At 43.6% G+C, this 23,022-nt stretch overlaps 1 protein-coding gene across 1 annotated transcript in view; it reads left to right on the top strand.

Annotated features, from left to right (window-relative positions):
- The window catches only part of LOC133350125 (cytoplasmic tyrosine-protein kinase BMX-like), a 43,384-nt gene that overhangs the window by 13,056 nt on the left and 7,306 nt on the right, over positions 1-23,022 (top strand). The window contains exon 3 of the mRNA XM_061564153.1: positions 5,589-5,673. Coding sequence (XP_061420137.1) covers positions 5,589-5,673 — 85 coding nt within the window. The remainder of the gene's footprint in view (positions 1-5,588; positions 5,674-23,022) is intronic.

The following is a 23,022-nucleotide window of genomic DNA, read 5'->3' on the forward strand; positions in this document are numbered from 1 at the left end:
GAATGTAAAGCTGGTAAATGAGCGAATACCTTAGGTCAAATTTGTTCTTTGAAACAGAGAGGAGATCCAGCAGGTAATCTGCGGTTTTTTTTGTAAGTACATCATGAATAAATAAGATCTGGTGCACAAGCCGTCGAACATTAAGAGATGTTAAGTTTGACCCAATGTAGAGATCACAGTTGTGAGTCCTACATGGGCAGTTCAATGAGAGAGCTGGGGATGCGCGGGGGGGGGGGAATGCAACAACAACAACAACGCCACTGCAGTAACAACGCCACTGGAGTAACAATGCCAATGCTTTGTTGCGTGACGCAACGCCCCCCCCCCTACCCCCTCCCTTGCCCCTATATAACCTCTTACCACGACATCTCTCTCCCATTTCAGCAAATGTTGTCTTGCTGTGGGTTTCCCACCTGATGATGATTGCTTGTGTTGCAATCGAAACGTCGTGATTTAATTTATTTTATACCTACGTGACTTTAAAGAAAGAACTAAAGAGTATGGATCCCTGCAGTCACGAAAACTTCAAATCTAGATTGTATTTACTACTTTACTTTGTATTACCATTAATATAATGGAGTTTAATCCGTTTTATTGAAACTTCGTATATCGAATATTCGCAAATCGAGGTGAGTGCTGTAGTGGAATCTGAACTCAGAAGTCTGTGGAACACATTTACACGCCAGTAAATCAAACCCAAGTTCACAGTACTGTATACACATTCAAACCATTGTTTTAATCAGCGCAGCAATCTCGTGAGAGGGACCGGTCATTGAGTTCACCCACACATATGGCAGTACATTTCATGGTTTTCATTTTAATAATCTCCACCACAGAGGCATGGTCAGGTGTGAGGAGTGATTAAGCACTGTTTGAGAAATCTCTAGGCTTCTGTAGATTTCTCCATGCGATAGGCTACTGAATTTGTGTACAACGGTTGTAACCAATATCAAAGAATGAAATGTGCTTTCCTGGAAACAAGTGATGACGTGTGATCAAGACTGGTATTTATAAATCTCGCTGCCAACTCGTGGCTCTCGGCTTTAAGAACAGGTTGTGAGTCGCACTGCAGAGAGTTCTACCATGAGCTGATCGCCAGGTGAAATCCTGGGGAGAGCAGATGTCTGGATGGCCTAGTTCAGGGGTCGACAGCCAAAATAACAAGAAAAAAAATAGGTAAAAAAAACCCCTCAATATTGCAAGAGCTGCAATGCACTGTGTGGTGAATACGAGTCGTTGGTCGTCAATAAATAATGTCACGATGCAGTCCTTAAAGAGCCACATGCGACTCCAGTGCTGTAGGTTGATTTTGTTCTCCCCTCGTGACGGGACTTTGTAGGATGAACGTTGAGATTTATAAAGGGCACAGGGTGACCACTAAGGTCTGAGTTGGTCTGTAATTATTGTAGGGCACTGATAAGGGGTTGACAGGTATTAGGTTGCCGATCCTTGGCCTAGTTGGTAATCACACTCACAACTCCACCAGTGTGCCATCATTCCAATTTTGTGTTCAATTTACATTGGACCATTGGTTTGGTTTCTGCTGCCACAAAAAATGATGTTGGAAGTGAATTTACAAATTGCGCGACTGTATTTGATACAATTTTTATGTTCGAGGCCCGTTTACACCATTTGCAAAAGTGGATCAATACGTGCTCGTTTTGATTGTGCAAGCTGTGTGTCCCCGCTTAAACAGGCGTTGTGGCAGCACTAATGTGCGTTGCATGTTCTACGCCAGCAGTGGACATCAGACGCGCTTTTGGAAGGGGTTCTCCTCTCTATTAACTTCCCACCAAGCGTTACTGATTGTGTTGACTGGCATAAGGTTGGAGTGACCTGACGTTACACCAGGATTTCAACTCGGAGCCTTCTGATTGGGAAGCAAAGCACTCTACCACAGGGTGAAACACACTACCACAGGGTGAAACACTCTACCACAGGGTGAAACACTCTACCACAGGGTGAAACACCCTACCACAGGGTGAAACACTCTACCACAGGGTGAAACACTCTACCACAGGGTGAAGCACTCTACCACAGGGTGAAACACTCTACCACAGAGTGAAACACTCTACCACTGGGTGAAACACTCTACCACAGGGTGAAACACTCTACCACTGGGTGAAACACTCTACCACAGGGTGAAACACTCTACCACAGAGTGAAACACTCTACCACAGGGTGAAACACTCTACCACAAGGTGAAACACTCTACCACAGGGTGAAACACTCTACCACAGTGGAAACACTCTACCATTGGGTGAAACACTCTACCACAGGGTGAAACACTCTACCACAAGGTGAAACACTCTACCACAGGGTGAAACACTCTACCACAGTGGAAACACTCTACCACAGGGTGAAACACTCTACCACTGGGTCAAGTGGAGAGATGTGGTGCAAAGGGGAGATCTGTAAAGAAACCCTATAGAGAGGGTCGAGAATCATAGCACATTGACAGTGTGCCTCCATCGAACGCCACTTAACTAAAGCTGCTATCTTAAAACGTTTATTTACCACGAATAAAACATTAGCCTCTATTAGCTACTGGGATAAATGTGGAAACCAAGTTTGTAAGATGGAATTGAGCTGTCAGATGATTGGCAGCATAACTCATCTGGCTGTGTTACTCATCTAGCTAAGGAGGCATTGAAGAAGCTTGGTTTTCTATACTGCTGCAAAACATCTGTAGAAATTCGGCCAAAGTTGGAATCCTGCTGCAATACTTGAGGCCGAACACCCAGTTCCTACCTCACTGCTCTGGATCAAACTCAACTTTGAAGCAGTGGGGGTGACTGATGATCCAGTACTCACTGGTTCAAGAATTGGAATAGGTGACAAGAAAAACGATGGGTGGTATGTGTATGTACTGTATGTTTGTTGAACTTCTTGTGCACCGTACGTAGCCAACCGTGATAATTATATAATCGGAGGTGCGGGGGAAGGACAACAAACTAAGCACAAAAAAGCAGTTCTTAAGAAATGAGTTTTCAATCTAGATAATTTAAAAGTGAAAAGCTTCAGTGGCTTCCTAATATCGCAAGGAATTGGATCTGAAAGCGCTGCACGATGCAGTGACCGTCTTTGTTTGGTGGCTAGCCAAAAGCCGCTGAGAGGATGATCGGAGTTCACTCGATGGTGTATGCTCCTTGAAGAGATCAGCAAGGTATTTTGGTTCCTTTGTGGCAAGAACTTTGTGTGTAATGAGCGTGCCCTTATACAGTTTTTGCCGTTGCAGCACCAACGTTTTGGAACAACCTCGTTTCCTCCCTTAACAGCGAAAAATTTGATAATAGGTTTTTTCATTTTTCTGGCAACAAAACAGGTGTTAAGATGTTAAAACACCAAACTGAAACCTTTTACAAGGAATCATGTCTGCATTAACCACAATGCTTTTGGTCAAAATGCAAACAAAAACATACTCTGATATTATATGCATTGTCCTTGAAACTGATTGGTCCACACCAGAGACAGCTTTCTTTTGAGCCTCGTCTCAAACGGTGTTAGACCAGAGGACACCAAAAGGCGTACAGAGCACAAAGACAATGTACGATCAGAGTAATGAGAACTCGGGTTGAGCATCTACATCATGGGACCTCCTTTGCCAGTACCAAAATATGATAATAAGTTTTTCACTTTTTCAGTTTTGTGTTTTAACATCTTAACACCTGTTTTGTTGCCATAAAAAAAGCGGAAAACCCTATTCTAATATTTTGGTACTGGCAAAGGAGGTCCCATGATCGAAAAACTTCTTTTAAAAATATCCTGACACAGAATGTTTGCACTGGATACAACCAGATTTTCAAATGTAATTTGTACCTTTGACCCCTATCGATATATCAATTATAATTTGCAAAGTTATTGAGGGATTGTTGTTTTTTGTCTTGGTGTGGTCTGGGACTGTCGTTTGCTGCCTTGTGTCCAGAGTTGAAAATGGGCAGGAATTTAGGTACTTATGTCATTTGTATTTCTTTCCTTCATTCATTCATTTATATTTACTTTTTTTATTGTGACTGGTTTACCTTGTGTTTATTTTGCACTCTATCGTTTTTGTATTGTTTGTTTTTGTAACTTGCTCACCCGCCCCGACTGAAAAAGAGCTTCATAGCTCATCAGTTTCCTCCTCCAGTCAAAATAATTCTGATTTACTCCAGCCACTCACTCGCCAGCGATCAGTCACCTCTTTATCATTCTTCTACCGCTACTACTGTTCAAGTCAACTTCAGTCATTGATTCATCCACCCACCATTTGTCCAGGACTCAGTCTACCAGACACGGACTGTTCCGTCTCATCCATCCTGTCAACCACCACACTGCATTTCACGACACTTCTCTCTCTGTGTCGTCCCTCGCACTGCTCGACTTTGCAACTTTCTCCCATCGTCTATCTCATGGTTTTCATTACCCTGCTCATAGTTTTAACAACGTTATTTTGTGCATTGGAGAAAATGTTTTTTTTACGTGTGGAAATTAACAAAGTAGTACCTGGTGTAGCGACCCTGGTAGAATGATGGGTTGAGTCAACCCTATCAGGATTTGAACTCTCAACCTGACGATTGCGAGCAACTCGCTCGACCACTGAGCCACGTGGCCGAGGTCGAGTGCTTTTCAACTGACATCTTTCATTCCATGGGAAAAATAAGAAAAGCTATTACCCTTTCTGGAAATAAAACAGGTGTAAAGATGTTCAAACACCAATCATTGGAAAGATGTTATCAACCATGCAAACAAGACTTAATTACACATTTTTGGACCATATTATCTGACAGACACTATTTTACTTTACTTTACCGAGTGTTAACATCCCCAGTGTTTAACAGTACTCTCGTCTCTTTATTGTCAGCCAACACTGGTATAAACATGGGCATTTTCGTTCTTTTCTATCATGTGTATCAACAGGTGCTTGTACATATACATGTCCACGTACACTTGCACCCCATACTCTCTTTTAGCCCCCCCTCCCCCTCCCCGTCCAATACATTAGCATGTGCAACAATAGTTACTTGCACACAACCACGTCCACGTCGCCGGCTCTTGCGTACCACTTCGTGCATTCTTTTGGCCCCGCCCCCTCCCGATACGTTCTACGTAGCACTTCGTGCCTTCTTTCAGCTCCGCCCCCCTCCCTCCCGATACGTTCCATTCATTGGCTACCACATTCTGATAAGCTCCCCCCCCCCCTCTCTTTCCCCCTCAACTTGCATTTAAGGGCTTACATCTTGAATCCTTGCCTCACTTGATGCAGAAAATCTGGCTGTGACGGTCCCACTTGATGACGGAGACTTGTGTTGCCTCTGAAACGTCGTGATTTTTAATTTTTTATTGTTTTATTTTTCTTAATTTTAATTTCATTTTTTACACACTAACATGCTCTGATAATATATGCATTCCCTTTGAAACTGATTGGCTTACAATCAGAGCATGTTTGTTTGTATGTTCACCACACGTACGTGTGGTGAATGCAGACTTGATACCTTGCAAAATGTTTCTATTTGGTGTTCGAACATCTTAACGCCTCTTGTTTTATTGCCAGGAAGGATAAAACCTATTTTAATTTTTCAAACGTTAATTCCATTGTTGCCCCTCAGGTGATATATGACCAGAATGGGTGCCTCTACGTGTTTGCCCCAAACGAAGTCAGCCAACATACATGGGTCTCGATGCTCAAGCAAGGTAAATGCAAACCGTCATTTCTGTTCTTGCACGACTTCAGGATAATCAGCGGTCCAAGTGTGAATGTGCTAAAACTATATACTAAACTATATATTTTTATTTTACCAGGTAACGCCCACTGAGCTATATAGCTATTTTTCAGAATTGACCTGGCCACAAATAATAGTTCAACGAAGTGGCTTATCATGTGTAAATGTATAGCAGCCAAATACTCTAAACGCATGTTTCTAAAGTCCCAGCATGAGACATATTATTCCTGCACCAACCCATGTTCATTTACATCTTCCCTCTAGGAAAGCATCGCAGAATAGAAATAGGAAACGTGTTGAAGGGCCAGTATGGCATACCTGTAAACCCATATGGGTTACCTGTATTCTTCTTCTTGTTTCTTTCGGTAAAGTCACGTAGAAGGGAAGTAATAAAATAATAAAAATAAAACATAATAAAACAATTCTCACGACGTTTCGGCTACAACGCAAGCAGCCGTCTTCAGGTGAAGAATGAGACACTACCAAACTAGGAGCTTATATATAAGCTGCATTGGGGGTTGAAGAGCGCCTTAACAAAAAGAATGTGCATGTGAAGAGGGATTTAGCATATTCATGGAAAATGCGTAGGCGTTGGGCGGGGGGGTGTCAAAGTCATATTATGCCCATGCATTATGCAGGATCAGCAGCAACCAAGGGGGGTGCAGGGATTAGCAGTAACAAAGGAAAGGAATGTTAATGATATGTAGCTGCAGTTACTCAACAACCACGTAGAAAACTAAAGTATAAACTACATAAAAAACTAAAGTATAAACTGCATCGCACCATCAGTATACTTACTATACTCTATAATAAGCTGAGTTACTAACAGCAAGTAATACATTACAATTTTACCTCGTAAAAATTCTATAATATGCTTCCATCTAAACCTTATTCTCTTACATCACACGAGCATATACCGTACTATATACTGCCATAGATAAACCCAACATTAAATTATATACTGTATTGCTGTAAACCAACCTATATCTTATACATTTAATATCACACTATGTATTATTCTACACACCCTAATGTGTATCGAAATGGTTTATTACGTCCTTCCAATGATTGCTGAGCCAGAATCCATCTTCTCGGTTAAAGTTGTCTCTGTGTTTGTATATGTGGATCGCCTCATGAACGAATCTCTCATGATAGCCAGATGGCTTGCAGAGAACCTCTGTCTTGGAGAAGTCAATATCATGTGAGCCCACTGAGTTGTAACAGTGATCTGCCACGGCTGAGGTGTTAGTCCTACCGTGTTTCAGGTCAGCTTTATGTTCACGGATGCGGTCCGAGACATGTCGTTTGGTTTCCCCAATGTAACTGCTACCACAGAGGCAACTTAGTTTGTAGACGCCAGGGTACTGTATGTCTGGAACCACATCTTTTACAGACGGTACCAGATCACGGATTTTATGTACTGTGTTGAATCGGACCTGGATCTTGTGTTTAATCAGGATTTTGGAGATCTTTTTTGTGACCCCAGCAATGTAGGGTAAGGTGATGGTCTTGAAAGGCTCCTCAACAGGATCCTTCTTGATGGTTGGAGTGATGGCTTTGCGGATTGTATAGTCGGAGTAACCATTTGCCTTAAGAGCTTGGCGTACGTGTTTGAGTTCACTGGAAATGTGTTCATGGTCGGAGATGCATTGGGCTCTATGATATAGAGTCTTGATGAGGGAATTCTTCTGAGATGGATGGTGGTGGGAATCCGGTTTTAGATAAGCATCCGTGTGGGTGGCTTTCCTGTAGACAGAGTGGCTCATTGAACCATCAGGTCTCCTTTTGATTAGGACATCCAAAAAGGGTAGCTTGCCATCATTTTCGACTTCCATGGTGAATCTGATGGCTGGGTGTATGGAATTGATGTGGTCGAGAAATTGGTCTAGAGCAGGCCGGCCATGTGGCCAGATGACAAAAGTGTCGTCTACGTACCTCTTCCATAAGGTCGGGCGTAGAGTGGCAGTCTGGATGGCGTCCGTCTCAAATTTCTCCATGAAGATGTTGGCTACAACCGGAGATAGGGGGGAGCCCATTGGGGTGCCCTCAATTTGCTTGTAGAAGGTTCCATTCCAGGTGAAGTATGTATTGGTTAAGCAGTGTCTCACCAGGGGGGGTACCCCAGCATTCAGTCCTTGATGAACCAAGTCTTCAATGATTGCGATGGTGTCAGGCACAGGTACCTTGGTGAACAAGGAAACCACATCAAAACTGACAAGCAGGTCGTCTGGGGACAGGGCAATCCCCTTGATTGTCGATACCAGGTCAGTAGAGTTAAGTACTGCAGAGGTGGTTTTTCCAGTGAAAGGCCGTAGGATTTCGGACAAAAAACGAGCCAGTTTGTAAGTGGGGGAGTTGATAGTAGAGACAATGGGACGAAGAGGTGTATCTTCTTTATGTATCTTTGGCAAGCCGTACAATCTTGGTGGTCTGGCTGCAGAAGGTTTCAACGAGAACTGTTTGGTCTGATCAATTAATGCGGTTGAAGCAGAAATGATGTTGTTGGTTTTGGAGACGAGGCTGTTGGTGGGGTCTCTTTTTATTTTTGTATAGCTGCCATCGTTTAGTAGTTCTTGAATTTTGTTGTTGTATTCTATTTTGTCCATGATGACAGTGGCATTGCCTTTGTCGGCTGAGAGGATGACAATGTCATCCCTCTTTTTTAATTGAGCTAATTCAAAACGCTCCTCTTTGCTGATGTTGCTAGCTGGCATCTTAGCGTTTTTGAGGGTTACAGAGATTTCGGATCTTGCTACGTCTGCAGCGATGTGACTCAAGCCCTTGAGAGCTACATCTACTCGAGCAATTATATCATTAACTGGTATGTGTCTAGGTGTGACTGCAAAGTTTAGTCCTTTAGCTAAAACGGATTTCAAACCTTCAGAAATAGGACTGTTACTGCGATTAATTACGACTTTGTTAATATCTAGCTTTTCAATGTGTGGGTCCGGTTTCTTGTTTGAGAGGCGATTGAATTTGGAAATCAAGTTGTCCTTACATTTAGTCGACATAGCGGCAGCTGAAGAGGCAGTCATTTTTTTCCACATGTTCCCAATCCGATGTGGACATTGTTACACTCAAAGATAAGTGTGATTTGTAGAGTGTCTTGTCTAACTGATCTAGTTCGGTGCGCGTAAGTCTGATTTTCTCTGAGATAAGAGCTAAGCTAGTTCTAGACAGAATTCGTTTCGCATTAGAAGAAGTAACAGCAGCAGATGTTAGTGTAAATGCGTTTGGTATTACCTTAGAGTCGCGGCATCTCTTCAGAAAGGTGAGAGACTCGATTAGCTGAGCCTTTTTATCCCGGAGCTTGTTGAAGGATCTCAAAGTTATGTGGAAACCCTCCCCGTAGAGGCGGTTAAATTTCGATTTAAAGCTTTCGTGACTGCAGGGATTCATCTTCTTGTTTCTTTCGGTAAAGTCACGTAGAAGGGAAGTAATAAAATAATAAAAATAAAACATAATAAAACAATTCTCACGACGTTTCGGCTACAACGCAAGCAGCCGTCTTCAGGTGAAGAATGAGACACTACCAAACTAGGAGCTTATATATAAGCTGCATTGGGGGTTGAAGAGCGCCTTAACAAAAAGAATGTGCATGTGAAGAGGGATTTAGCATATTCATGGAAAATGCGTAGGCGTTGGGCGGGGGGGTGTCAAAGTCATATTATGCCCATGCATTATGCAGGATCAGCAGCAACCAAGGGGGGTGCAGGGATTAGCAGTAACAAAGGAAAGGAATGTTAATGATATGTAGCTGCAGTTACTCAACAACCACGTAGAAAACTAAAGTATAAACTACATAAAAAACTAAAGTATAAACTGCATCGCACCATCAGTATACTTACTATACTCTATAATAAGCTGAGTTACTAACAGCAAGTAATACATTACAATTTTACCTCGTAAAAATTCTATAATATGCTTCCATCTAAACCTTATTCTCTTACATCACACGAGCATATACCGTACTATATACTGCCATAGATAAACCCAACATTAAATTATATACTGTATTGCTGTAAACCAACCTATATCTTATACATTTAATATCACACTATGTATTATTCTACACACCCTAATGTGTATCGAAATGGTTTATTACGTCCTTCCAATGATTGCTGAGCCAGAATCCATCTTCTCGGTTAAAGTTGTCTCTGTGTTTGTATATGTGGATCGCCTCATGAACGAATCTCTCATGATAGCCAGATGGCTTGCAGAGAACCTCTGTCTTGGAGAAGTCAATATCATGTGAGCCCACTGAGTTGTAACAGTGATCTGCCACGGCTGAGGTGTTAGTCCTACCGTGTTTCAGGTCAGCTTTATGTTCACGGATGCGGTCCGAGACATGTCGTTTGGTTTCCCCAATGTAACTGCTACCACAGAGGCAACTTAGTTTGTAGACGCCAGGGTACTGTATGTCTGGAACCACATCTTTTACAGACGGTACCAGATCACGGATTTTATGTACTGTGTTGAATCGGACCTGGATCTTGTGTTTAATCAGGATTTTGGAGATCTTTTTTGTGACCCCAGCAATGTAGGGTAAGGTGATGGTCTTGAAAGGCTCCTCAACAGGATCCTTCTTGATGGTTGGAGTGATGGCTTTGCGGATTGTATAGTCGGAGTAACCATTTGCCTTAAGAGCTTGGCGTACGTGTTTGAGTTCACTGGAAATGTGTTCATGGTCGGAGATGCATTGGGCTCTATGATATAGAGTCTTGATGAGGGAATTCTTCTGAGATGGATGGTGGTGGGAATCCGGTTTTAGATAAGCATCCGTGTGGGTGGCTTTCCTGTAGACAGAGTGGCTCATTGAACCATCAGGTCTCCTTTTGATTAGGACATCCAAAAAGGGTAGCTTGCCATCATTTTCGACTTCCATGGTGAATCTGATGGCTGGGTGTATGGAATTGATGTGGTCGAGAAATTGGTCTAGAGCAGGCCGGCCATGTGGCCAGATGACAAAAGTGTCGTCTACGTACCTCTTCCATAAGGTCGGGCGTAGAGTGGCAGTCTGGATGGCGTCCGTCTCAAATTTCTCCATGAAGATGTTGGCTACAACCGGAGATAGGGGGGAGCCCATTGGGGTGCCCTCAATTTGCTTGTAGAAGGTTCCATTCCAGGTGAAGTATGTATTGGTTAAGCAGTGTCTCACCAGGGGGGGTACCCCAGCATTCAGTCCTTGATGAACCAAGTCTTCAATGATTGCGATGGTGTCAGGCACAGGTACCTTGGTGAACAAGGAAACCACATCAAAACTGACAAGCAGGTCGTCTGGGGACAGGGCAATCCCCTTGATTGTCGATACCAGGTCAGTAGAGTTAAGTACTGCAGAGGTGGTTTTTCCAGTGAAAGGCCGTAGGATTTCGGACAAAAAACGAGCCAGTTTGTAAGTGGGGGAGTTGATAGTAGAGACAATGGGACGAAGAGGTGTATCTTCTTTATGTATCTTTGGCAAGCCGTACAATCTTGGTGGTCTGGCTGCAGAAGGTTTCAACGAGAACTGTTTGGTCTGATCAATTAATGCGGTTGAAGCAGAAATGATGTTGTTGGTTTTGGAGACGAGGCTGTTGGTGGGGTCTCTTTTTATTTTTGTATAGCTGCCATCGTTTAGTAGTTCTTGAATTTTGTTGTTGTATTCTATTTTGTCCATGATGACAGTGGCATTGCCTTTGTCGGCTGAGAGGATGACAATGTCATCCCTCTTTTTTAATTGAGCTAATTCAAAACGCTCCTCTTTGCTGATGTTGCTAGCTGGCATCTTAGCGTTTTTGAGGGTTACAGAGATTTCGGATCTTGCTACGTCTGCAGCGATGTGACTCAAGCCCTTGAGAGCTACATCTACTCGAGCAATTATATCATTAACTGGTATGTGTCTAGGTGTGACTGCAAAGTTTAGTCCTTTAGCTAAAACGGATTTCAAACCTTCAGAAATAGGACTGTTACTGCGATTAATTACGACTTTGTTAATATCTAGCTTTTCAATGTGTGGGTCCGGTTTCTTGTTTGAGAGGCGATTGAATTTGGAAATCAAGTTGTCCTTACATTTAGTCGACATAGCGGCAGCTGAAGAGGCAGTCATTTTTTTCCACATGTTCCCAATCCGATGTGGACATTGTTACACTCAAAGATAAGTGTGATTTGTAGAGTGTCTTGTCTAACTGATCTAGTTCGGTGCGCGTAAGTCTGATTTTCTCTGAGATAAGAGCTAAGCTAGTTCTAGACAGAATTCGTTTCGCATTAGAAGAAGTAACAGCAGCAGATGTTAGTGTAAATGCGTTTGGTATTACCTTAGAGTCGCGGCATCTCTTCAGAAAGGTGAGAGACTCGATTAGCTGAGCCTTTTTATCCCGGAGCTTGTTGAAGGATCTCAAAGTTATGTGGAAACCCTCCCCGTAGAGGCGGTTAAATTTCGATTTAAAGCTTTCGTGACTGCAGGGATTCATCTTCTTGTTTCTTTCGGTAAAGTCACGTAGAAGGGAAGTAATAAAATAATAAAAATAAAACATAATAAAACAATTCTCACGACGTTTCGGCTACAACGCAAGCAGCCGTCTTCAGGTGAAGAATGAGACACTACCAAACTAGGAGCTTATATATAAGCTGCATTGGGGGTTGAAGAGCGCCTTAACAAAAAGAATGTGCATGTGAAGAGGGATTTAGCATATTCATGGAAAATGCGTAGGCGTTGGGCGGGGGGGTGTCAAAGTCATATTATGCCCATGCATTATGCAGGATCAGCAGCAACCAAGGGGGGTGCAGGGATTAGCAGTAACAAAGGAAAGGAATGTTAATGATATGTAGCTGCAGTTACTCAACAACCACGTAGAAAACTAAAGTATAAACTACATAAAAAACTAAAGTATAAACTGCATCGCACCATCAGTATACTTACTATACTCTATAATAAGCTGAGTTACTAACAGCAAGTAATACATTACAATTTTACCTCGTAAAAATTCTATAATATGCTTCCATCTAAACCTTATTCTCTTACATCACACGAGCATATACCGTACTATATACTGCCATAGATAAACCCAACATTAAATTATATACTGTATTGCTGTAAACCAACCTATATCTTATACATTTAATATCACACTATGTATTATTCTACACACCCTAATGTGTATCGAAATGGTTTATTACGTCCTTCCAATGATTGCTGAGCCAGAATCCATCTTCTCGGTTAAAGTTGTCTCTGTGTTTGTATATGTGGATCGCCTCATGAACGAATCTCTCATGATAGCCAGATGGCTTGCAGAGAACCTCTGTCTTGGAGAAGTCAATATCATGTGAGCCCACTGAGTTGTAACAGTGATCTGCCACGGCTGAGGTGTTAGTCCTACCGTGTTTCAGGTCAGCTTTATGTTCACGGATGCGGTCCGAGACATGTCGTTTGGTTTCCCCAATGTAACTGCTACCACAGAGGCAACTTAGTTTGTAGACGCCAGGGTACTGTATGTCTGGAACCACATCTTTTACAGACGGTACCAGATCACGGATTTTATGTACTGTGTTGAATCGGACCTGGATCTTGTGTTTAATCAGGATTTTGGAGATCTTTTTTGTGACCCCAGCAATGTAGGGTAAGGTGATGGTCTTGAAAGGCTCCTCAACAGGATCCTTCTTGATGGTTGGAGTGATGGCTTTGCGGATTGTATAGTCGGAGTAACCATTTGCCTTAAGAGCTTGGCGTACGTGTTTGAGTTCACTGGAAATGTGTTCATGGTCGGAGATGCATTGGGCTCTATGATATAGAGTCTTGATGAGGGAATTCTTCTGAGATGGATGGTGGTGGGAATCCGGTTTTAGATAAGCATCCGTGTGGGTGGCTTTCCTGTAGACAGAGTGGCTCATTGAACCATCAGGTCTCCTTTTGATTAGGACATCCAAAAAGGGTAGCTTGCCATCATTTTCGACTTCCATGGTGAATCTGATGGCTGGGTGTATGGAATTGATGTGGTCGAGAAATTGGTCTAGAGCAGGCCGGCCATGTGGCCAGATGACAAAAGTGTCGTCTACGTACCTCTTCCATAAGGTCGGGCGTAGAGTGGCAGTCTGGATGGCGTCCGTCTCAAATTTCTCCATGAAGATGTTGGCTACAACCGGAGATAGGGGGGAGCCCATTGGGGTGCCCTCAATTTGCTTGTAGAAGGTTCCATTCCAGGTGAAGTATGTATTGGTTAAGCAGTGTCTCACCAGGGGGGGTACCCCAGCATTCAGTCCTTGATGAACCAAGTCTTCAATGATTGCGATGGTGTCAGGCACAGGTACCTTGGTGAACAAGGAAACCACATCAAAACTGACAAGCAGGTCGTCTGGGGACAGGGCAATCCCCTTGATTGTCGATACCAGGTCAGTAGAGTTAAGTACTGCAGAGGTGGTTTTTCCAGTGAAAGGCCGTAGGATTTCGGACAAAAAACGAGCCAGTTTGTAAGTGGGGGAGTTGATAGTAGAGACAATGGGACGAAGAGGTGTATCTTCTTTATGTATCTTTGGCAAGCCGTACAATCTTGGTGGTCTGGCTGCAGAAGGTTTCAACGAGAACTGTTTGGTCTGATCAATTAATGCGGTTGAAGCAGAAATGATGTTGTTGGTTTTGGAGACGAGGCTGTTGGTGGGGTCTCTTTTTATTTTTGTATAGCTGCCATCGTTTAGTAGTTCTTGAATTTTGTTGTTGTATTCTATTTTGTCCATGATGACAGTGGCATTGCCTTTGTCGGCTGAGAGGATGACAATGTCATCCCTCTTTTTTAATTGAGCTAATTCAAAACGCTCCTCTTTGCTGATGTTGCTAGCTGGCATCTTAGCGTTTTTGAGGGTTACAGAGATTTCGGATCTTGCTACGTCTGCAGCGATGTGACTCAAGCCCTTGAGAGCTACATCTACTCGAGCAATTATATCATTAACTGGTATGTGTCTAGGTGTGACTGCAAAGTTTAGTCCTTTAGCTAAAACGGATTTCAAACCTTCAGAAATAGGACTGTTACTGCGATTAATTACGACTTTGTTAATATCTAGCTTTTCAATGTGTGGGTCCGGTTTCTTGTTTGAGAGGCGATTGAATTTGGAAATCAAGTTGTCCTTACATTTAGTCGACATAGCGGCAGCTGAAGAGGCAGTCATTTTTTCCACATGTTCCCAATCCGATGTGGACATTGTTACACTCAAAGATAAGTGTGATTTGTAGAGTGTCTTGTCTAACTGATCTAGTTCGGTGCGCGTAAGTCTGATTTTCTCTGAGATAAGAGCTAAGCTAGTTCTAGACAGAATTCGTTTCGCATTAGAAGAAGTTACAGCAGCAGATGTTAGTGTAAATGCGTTTGGTATTACCTTAGAGTCGCGGCATCTCTTCAGAAAGGTGAGAGACTCGATTAGCTGAGCCTTCTTATCCCGGAGCTTGTTGAAGGATCTCAAAGTTATGTGGAAACCCTCCCCGTAGAGGCGGTTAAATTTCGATTTAAAGCTTTCGTGACTGCAGGGATTCATCTTCTTGTTTCTTTCGGTAAAGTCACGTAGAAGGGAAGTAATAAAATAATAAAAATAAAACATAATAAAACAATTCTCACGACGTTTCGGCTACAACGCAAGCAGCCGTCTTCAGGTGAAGAATGAGACACTACCAAACTAGGAGCTTATATATAAGCTGCATTGGGGGTTGAAGAGCGCCTTAACAAAAAGAATGTGCATGTGAAGAGGGATTTAGCATATTCATGGAAAATGAGTAGGCGTTGGGCGGGGGGGTGTCAAAGTCATATTATGCCCATGCATTATGCAGGATCAGCAGTAACCAAGGGGGGTGCAGGGATTAGCAGTAACAAAGGAAAGGAATGTTAATGATATGTAGCTGCAGTTACTCAACAACCACGTAGAAAACTAAAGTATAAACTACATAAAAAACTAAAGTATAAACTGCATCGCACCATCAGTATACTTACTATACTCTATAATAAGCTGAGTTACTAACAGCAAGTAATACATTACAATTTTACCTCGTAAAAATTCTATAATATGCTTCCATCTAAACCTTATTCTCTTACATCACACGAGCATATACCGTACTATATACTGCCATAGATAAACCCAACATTAAATTATATACTGTATTGCTGTAAATCAACCTATATCTTATACATTTAATATCACACTATGTATTATTCTACACACCCTAATGTGTATCGAAATGGTTTATTACGTCCTTCCAATGATTGCTGAGCCAGAATCCATCTTCTCGGTTAAAGTTGTCTCTGTGTTTGTATATGTGGATCGCCTCATGAACGAATCTCTCATGATAGCCAGATGGCTTGCAGAGAACCTCTGTCTTGGAGAAGTCAATATCATGTGAGCCCACTGAGTTGTAACAGTGATCTGCCACGGCTGAGGTGTTAGTCCTACCGTGTTTCAGGTCAGCTTTATGTTCACGGATGCGGTCCGAGACATGTCGTTTGGTTTCCCCAATGTAACTGCTACCACAGAGGCAACTTAGTTTGTAGACGCCAGGGTACTGTATGTCTGGAACCACATCTTTTACAGACGGTACCAGATCACGGATTTTATGTACTGTGTTGAATCGGACCTGGATCTTGTGTTTAATCAGGATTTTGGAGATCTTTTTTGTGACCCCAGCAATGTAGGGTAAGGTGATGGTCTTGAAAGGCTCCTCAACAGGATCCTTCTTGATGGTTGGAGTGATGGCTTTGCGGATTGTATAGTCGGAGTAACCATTTGCCTTAAGAGCTTGGCGTACGTGTTTGAGTTCACTGGAAATGTGTTCATGGTCGGAGATGCATTGGGCTCTATGATATAGAGTCTTGATGAGGGAATTCTTCTGAGATGGATGGTGGTGGGAATCCGGTTTTAGATAAGCATCCGTGTGGGTGGCTTTCCTGTAGACAGAGTGGCTCATTGAACCATCAGGTCTCCTTTTGATTAGGACATCCAAAAAGGGTAGCTTGCCATCATTTTCGACTTCCATGGTGAATCTGATGGCTGGGTGTATGGAATTGATGTGGTCGAGAAATTGGTCTAGAGCAGGCCGGCCATGTGGCCAGATGACAAAAGTGTCGTCTACGTACCTCTTCCATAAGGTCGGGCGTAGAGTGGCAGTCTGGATGGCGTCCGTCTCAAATTTCTCCATGAAGATGTTGGCTACAACCGGAGATAGGGGGGAGCCCATTGGGGTGCCCTCAATTTGCTTGTAGAAGGTTCCATTCCAGGTGAAGTATGTATTGGTTAAGCAGTGTCTCACCAGGGGGGGTACCCCAGCATACAGCAATACAGTATATAATTTAATGTTGGGTTTATCTATGGCAGTATATAGTACGGTATATGCTCGTGTGATGTAAGAGAATAAGGTTTAGATGGAAGCATATTATAGAATTTTTACGAGGTAAAATTGTAATGTATTACTTGCTGTTAGTAACTCAGCTTATTATAGAGTATAGTAAGTATACTGATGGTGCGATGCAGTTTATACTTTAGTTTTTTATGTAGTTTATACTTTAGTTTTCTACGTGGTTGTTGAGTAACTGCAGCTACATATCATTAACATTCCTTTCCTTTGTTACTGCTAATCCCTGCACCCCCCTTGGTTGCTGCTGATCCTGCATAATGCATGGGCATAATATGACTTTGACACCCCCCCGCCCAACGCCTACGCATTTTCCATGAATATGCTAAATCCCTCTTCACATGCACATTCTTTTTGTTAAGGCGCTCTTCAACCCCCAATGCAGCTTATATATAAGCTCCTAGTTTGGTAGTGTCTCATTCTTCACCTGAAGATGGCTGCTTGCGTTGTAGCCGAAACGTCGTGAGAATTGTTTTATTATGTTTTATTTTTATTATTTTATTACTTCCCTTCTACGTGACTTTACCGAAAGAAACAAGAAGATGAATCCCTGCAGTCACGAAAGCTTTAAATCGAAATTTAACCGCCTCTACGGGGAGGGTTTCCACATAACTTTGAGATCCTTCAACAAGCTCCGGGATAAGAAGGCTCAGCTAATCGAGTCTCTCACCTTTCTGAAGAGATGCCGCGACTCTAAGGTAATACCAAACGCATTTACACTAACATCTGCTGCTGTAACTTCTTCTAATGCGAAACGAATTCTGTCTAGAACTAGCTTAGCTCTTATCTCAGAGAAAATCAGACTTACGCGCACCGAACTAGATCAGTTAGACAAGACACTCTACAAATCACACTTATCTTTGAGTGTAACAATGTCCACATCGGATTGGGAACATGTGGAAAAAATGACTGCCTCTTCAGCTGCCGCTATGTCGACTAAATGTAAGGACAACTTGATTTCCAAATTCAATCGCCTCTCAAACAAGAAACCGGACCCACACATTGAAAAGCTAGATATTAACAAAGTCGTAATTAATCGCAGTAACAGTCCTATTTCTGAAGGTTTGAAATCCGTTTTAGCTAAAGGACTAAACTTTGCAGTCACACCTAGACACATACCAGTTAATGATATAATTGCTCGAGTAGATGTAGCTCTCAAGGGCTTGAGTCACATCGCTGCAGACGTAGCAAGATCCGAAATCTCTGTAACCCTCAAAAACGCTAAGATGCCAGCTAGCAACATCAGCAAAGAGGAGCGTTTTGAATTAGCTCAATTAAAAAAGAGGGATGACATTGTCATCCTCTCAGCCGACAAAGGCAATGCCACTGTCATCATGGACAAAATAGAATACAACAACAAAATTCAAGAACTACTAAACGATGGCAGCTATACAAAAATAAAAAGAGACCCCACCAACAGCCTCGTCTCCAAAACCAACAACATCATTTCTGCTTCAACCGCATTAATTGATCAGACCAAACAGTTCTCGTTGAAACCTTCTGCAGCCAGACCACCAAGATTGTACGGCTTGCCAAAGATACATAAAGAAGATACACCTCTTCGTCCCATTGTCTCTACTATCAACTCCCCCACTTACAAACTGGCTCGTTTTTTGTCCGAAATCCTACGGCCTTTCACTGGAAAAACCACCTCTGCAGTACTTAACTCTACTGACCTGGTATCGACAATCAAGGGGATTGCCCTGTCCCCAGACGACCTGCTTGTCAGTTTTGATGTGGTTTCCTTGTTCACCAAGGTACCTGTGCCTGACACCATCGCAATCATTGAAGACTTGGTTCATCAAGGACTGAATGCTGGGGTACCCCCCCTGGTGAGACACTGCTTAACCAATACATACTTCACCTGGAATGGAACCTTCTACAAGCAAATTGAGGGCACCCCAATGGGCTCCCCCCTATCTCCGGTTGTAGCCAACATCTTCATGGAGAAATTTGAGACGGACGCCATCCAGACTGCCACTCTACGCCCGACCTTATGGAAGAGGTACGTAGACGACACTTTTGTCATCTGGCCACATGGCCGGCCTGCTCTAGACCAATTTCTCGACCACATCAATTCCATACACCCAGCCATCAGATTCACCATGGAAGTCGAAAATGATGGCAAGCTACCCTTTTTGGATGTCCTAATCAAAAGGAGACCTGATGGTTCAATGAGCCACTCTGTCTACAGGAAAGCCACCCACACGGATGCTTATCTAAAACCGGATTCCCACCACCATCCATCTCAGAAGAATTCCCTCATCAAGACTCTATATCATAGAGCCCAATGCATCTCCGACCATGAACACATTTCCAGTGAACTCAAACACGTACGCCAAGCTCTTAAGGCAAATGGTTACTCCGACTATACAATCCGCAAAGCCATCACTCCAACCATCAAGAAGGATCCTGTTGAGGAGCCTTTCAAGACCATCACCTTACCCTACATTGCTGGGGTCACAAAAAAGATCTCCAAAATCCTGATTAAACACAAGATCCAGGTCCGATTCAACACAGTACATAAAATCCGTGATCTGGTACCGTCTGTAAAAGATGTGGTTCCAGACATACAGTACCCTGGCGTCTACAAACTAAGTTGCCTCTGTGGTAGCAGTTACATTGGGGAAACCAAACGACATGTCTCGGACCGCATCCGTGAACATAAAGCTGACCTGAAACACGGTAGGACTAACACCTCAGCCGTGGCAGATCACTGTTACAACTCAGTGGGCTCACATGATATTGACTTCTCCAAGACAGAGGTTCTCTGCAAGCCATCTGGCTATCATGAGAGATTCGTTCATGAGGCGATCCACATATACAAACACAGAGACAACTTTAACCGAGAAGATGGATTCTGGCTCAGCAATCATTGGAAGGACGTAATAAACCATTTCGATACACATTAGGGTGTGTAGAATAATACATAGTGTGATATTAAATGTATAAGATATAGGTTGGTTTACAGCAATACAGTATATAATTTAATGTTGGATTTATCTATGGCAGTATATAGTACGGTATATGCTCGTGTGATGTAAGAGAATAAGGTTTAGATGGAAGCATATTATAGAATTTTTACGAGGTAAAATTGTAATGTATTACTTGCTGTTAGTAACTCAGCTTATTATAGAGTATAGTAAGTATACTGATGGTGCGATGCAGTTTATACTTTAGTTTTTTATGTAGTTTATACTTTAGTTTTCTACGTGGTTGTTGAGTAACTGCAGCTACATATCATTAACATTCCTTTCCTTTGTTACTGCTAATCCCTGCACCCCCCTTGGTTGCTGCTGATCCTGCATAATGCATGGGCATAATATGACTTTGACACCCCCCCGCCCAACGCCTACGCATTTTCCATGAATATGCTAAATCCCTCTTCACATGCACATTCTTTTTGTTAAGGCGCTCTTCAACCCCCAATGCAGCTTATATATAAGCTCCTAGTTTGGTAGTGTCTCATTCTTCACCTGAAGACGGCTGCTTGCGTTGTAGCCGAAACGTCGTGAGAATTGTTTTATTATGTTTTATTTTTATTATTTTATTACTTCCCTTCTACGTGACTTTACCGAAAGAAACAAGAAGATGAATCCCTGCAGTCACGAAAGCTTTAAATCGAAATTTTACCTGTATTCTTGTACAGGGAAATTGAGTAAAAATAAACGTTGGGATATTTGTTCGTGTTTCTCCCTTGTGATGAGACTTTGAAGGATGAACGTTGATATTTATAAGAGCACGGGGTGACCAATAAGGTCTGAATTGGTCTGTAACAAGGTAGGCACTGATAAGGGGTTGACAGGTATGGTATGGCGTACCTGCCTATACCAGCACTTTTCCACCACTGTGGATAAATTTAAATACTTTCCTGCAGTGTGATAGCCAATGCGTTCGTGTGCCCACTTAGTCTCCAATCAACTTCCATTCTGAGAAATAATTTAAAACTCCCGTATTATTGAACTGAGAGACGCATTGCATGATATGTGGTATAGGTAAGAAATGGTGGTGATGACGTTCCAGGTGTATATCAAAAAGTAAAGTTTTTTTTTTCAAGAGAATACTTCAGGCTGTTAACACAACACACTCTCGGGTGGTGACCACCCAACTAACCACGCTACGGCAGAACTAGACACGGTTCCGCTATCCCGGTCCGGACCACAAGCTGGGCCCTGGACCGCGTGGCTGGAGGCTTCTTCAAGCTTGACGTGGATCTCCTGCCTCTCCAACAGTAAGAACCCCGAGCTCCTCCCGGGGCCCCCCTTATATCGGGCCAAGCTGGGGCTGGCTCTGCCTCTCGCCCCGCCCACCTTCTCGATCTCTCTCGCCCTTGCCCGAAGGCTCTCGAGAGTTCTTCCCGGACCATGTGACCACCCATTGGCCCCCTCCACCAATGGTCCCCCTCCAGTATCATCCGGTCACATGTCCCCAGGTCAGCCAGAGAATCATGCCCCCAACGTAACACTAGCTGGCTGACACTCTCTTGCTCTCTCAACGGGAGCCCGGACGGCACGCTGTGCGCTTAACCATCGCTCACCCAAGCCCCCACTAGGGCTGGTACTACACCCCATGTCCGGGCTGTACCCACAACAGTAGACATCCCGCCGTGGCCTCGCAGGCCCGGCACCACACAGTGACATTTCCAGTCACTACATCACCCCCCCCCCCTCTACATAGCACTCAGACATCCCGGTTGTCAACTTCCCCTTAATGAAGCAATGACGAAATATATACAACAGAACACACGTGTGCTCCAACAATAACAAAACAACCAATACATTTTCAAACCCACCTGTACAATTATACACTGGCTAACAATAAAAAAATTCAGAACAACAATAACAATTGCGACATGCAGGGCCCCCGCAATCAACATATCCCACCCACAACAAGTAACAAAGCTCGTGAGCTCAATGACGAACAGGTTCAGCCAATTACTCGCTATGACTCATGCGAGCGCGACAACCAATGACGGAGTGGGAATGTGCAACATGCGCAGATTATGCAACCCGAGTCTTTGAGCGAATCCGCGATGCCGGGCCTCCAGGGGGGTTGGGCTTGTCCATCCTGGACGACTCAGAGGAAATGAGCAATCAATCAGATGAAGCCGGCTCCTCACGAACAGCAGTCGGCCGGACCGTTCGACCTTCCACGTCCGGAGCACGTGAGGCTGACACGAGCGGCCGCATGCGAGGCATCAATCGTGCAGCACCTGGGGACGGGACAGAAACACTTTCCTGAGGACCGGTGTCAGCAGACGCACGCCTCAGCTCATCGGGCACACCCGACACTTGGCCCCTGCGATATGGAGATGAAACAAATTAACATGGAGCAATTAATGGCTTCAGACGAGAGGGGTGAACAAACCAATTCCACGTACCACGCCGAATTTGGACAAATTGTGGACGCACGATTCGAACAATATCAATCGGCCCCCTCCAGGGTTGCAGCAACTTCGGGGATGTGCCCACGGGCACCTGCGGACAATGCAACCAGGCCCTGTCTCCCGGCAACCAATCGGACCGGGAAACATGAGCCCCCTTCAGCCACTCGTTAGCCAACTGTCTGGCTCAGGAGTTGACCCTGGAAGCTTCCCACGCTTCGGAGAGCTATGCAAGAGTGAAACGAACGGAAACCGAATTTCTTGACACTTTCACAGCTGGCACGGCCTGCAACTATACGTCGATGGCAGGATCATATTCCCGTCCATACATCAAAAAGAAGGGAGAGTAGTCAGTGGACGTGTGAGGGGCCATCCTGTAGGCGGCGAGAACCGCAGGGACATGCAAGTCCCAATCCAGCTGTGACTCGGTGACTAGGTGACTCAACATGGAGGTCAGCATTCTATTCTGGAATTCGACCATGCCATCTGTCTGCGGATGGTATGGTGACGTGTGCACCTTCTTTGTCCTCAGCAAATTGCAAACCTCACGCGGCAGTTTCGAAGAACATTTTTTACCT

Source organism: Lethenteron reissneri, chromosome 32 (genome assembly GCF_015708825.2).
Source record: "Lethenteron reissneri isolate LAM-NWPU_2019-01 chromosome 32, ASM1570882v1, whole genome shotgun sequence".
NCBI classification, from domain to species: domain Eukaryota; kingdom Metazoa; phylum Chordata; class Hyperoartia; order Petromyzontiformes; family Petromyzontidae; genus Lethenteron; species Lethenteron reissneri.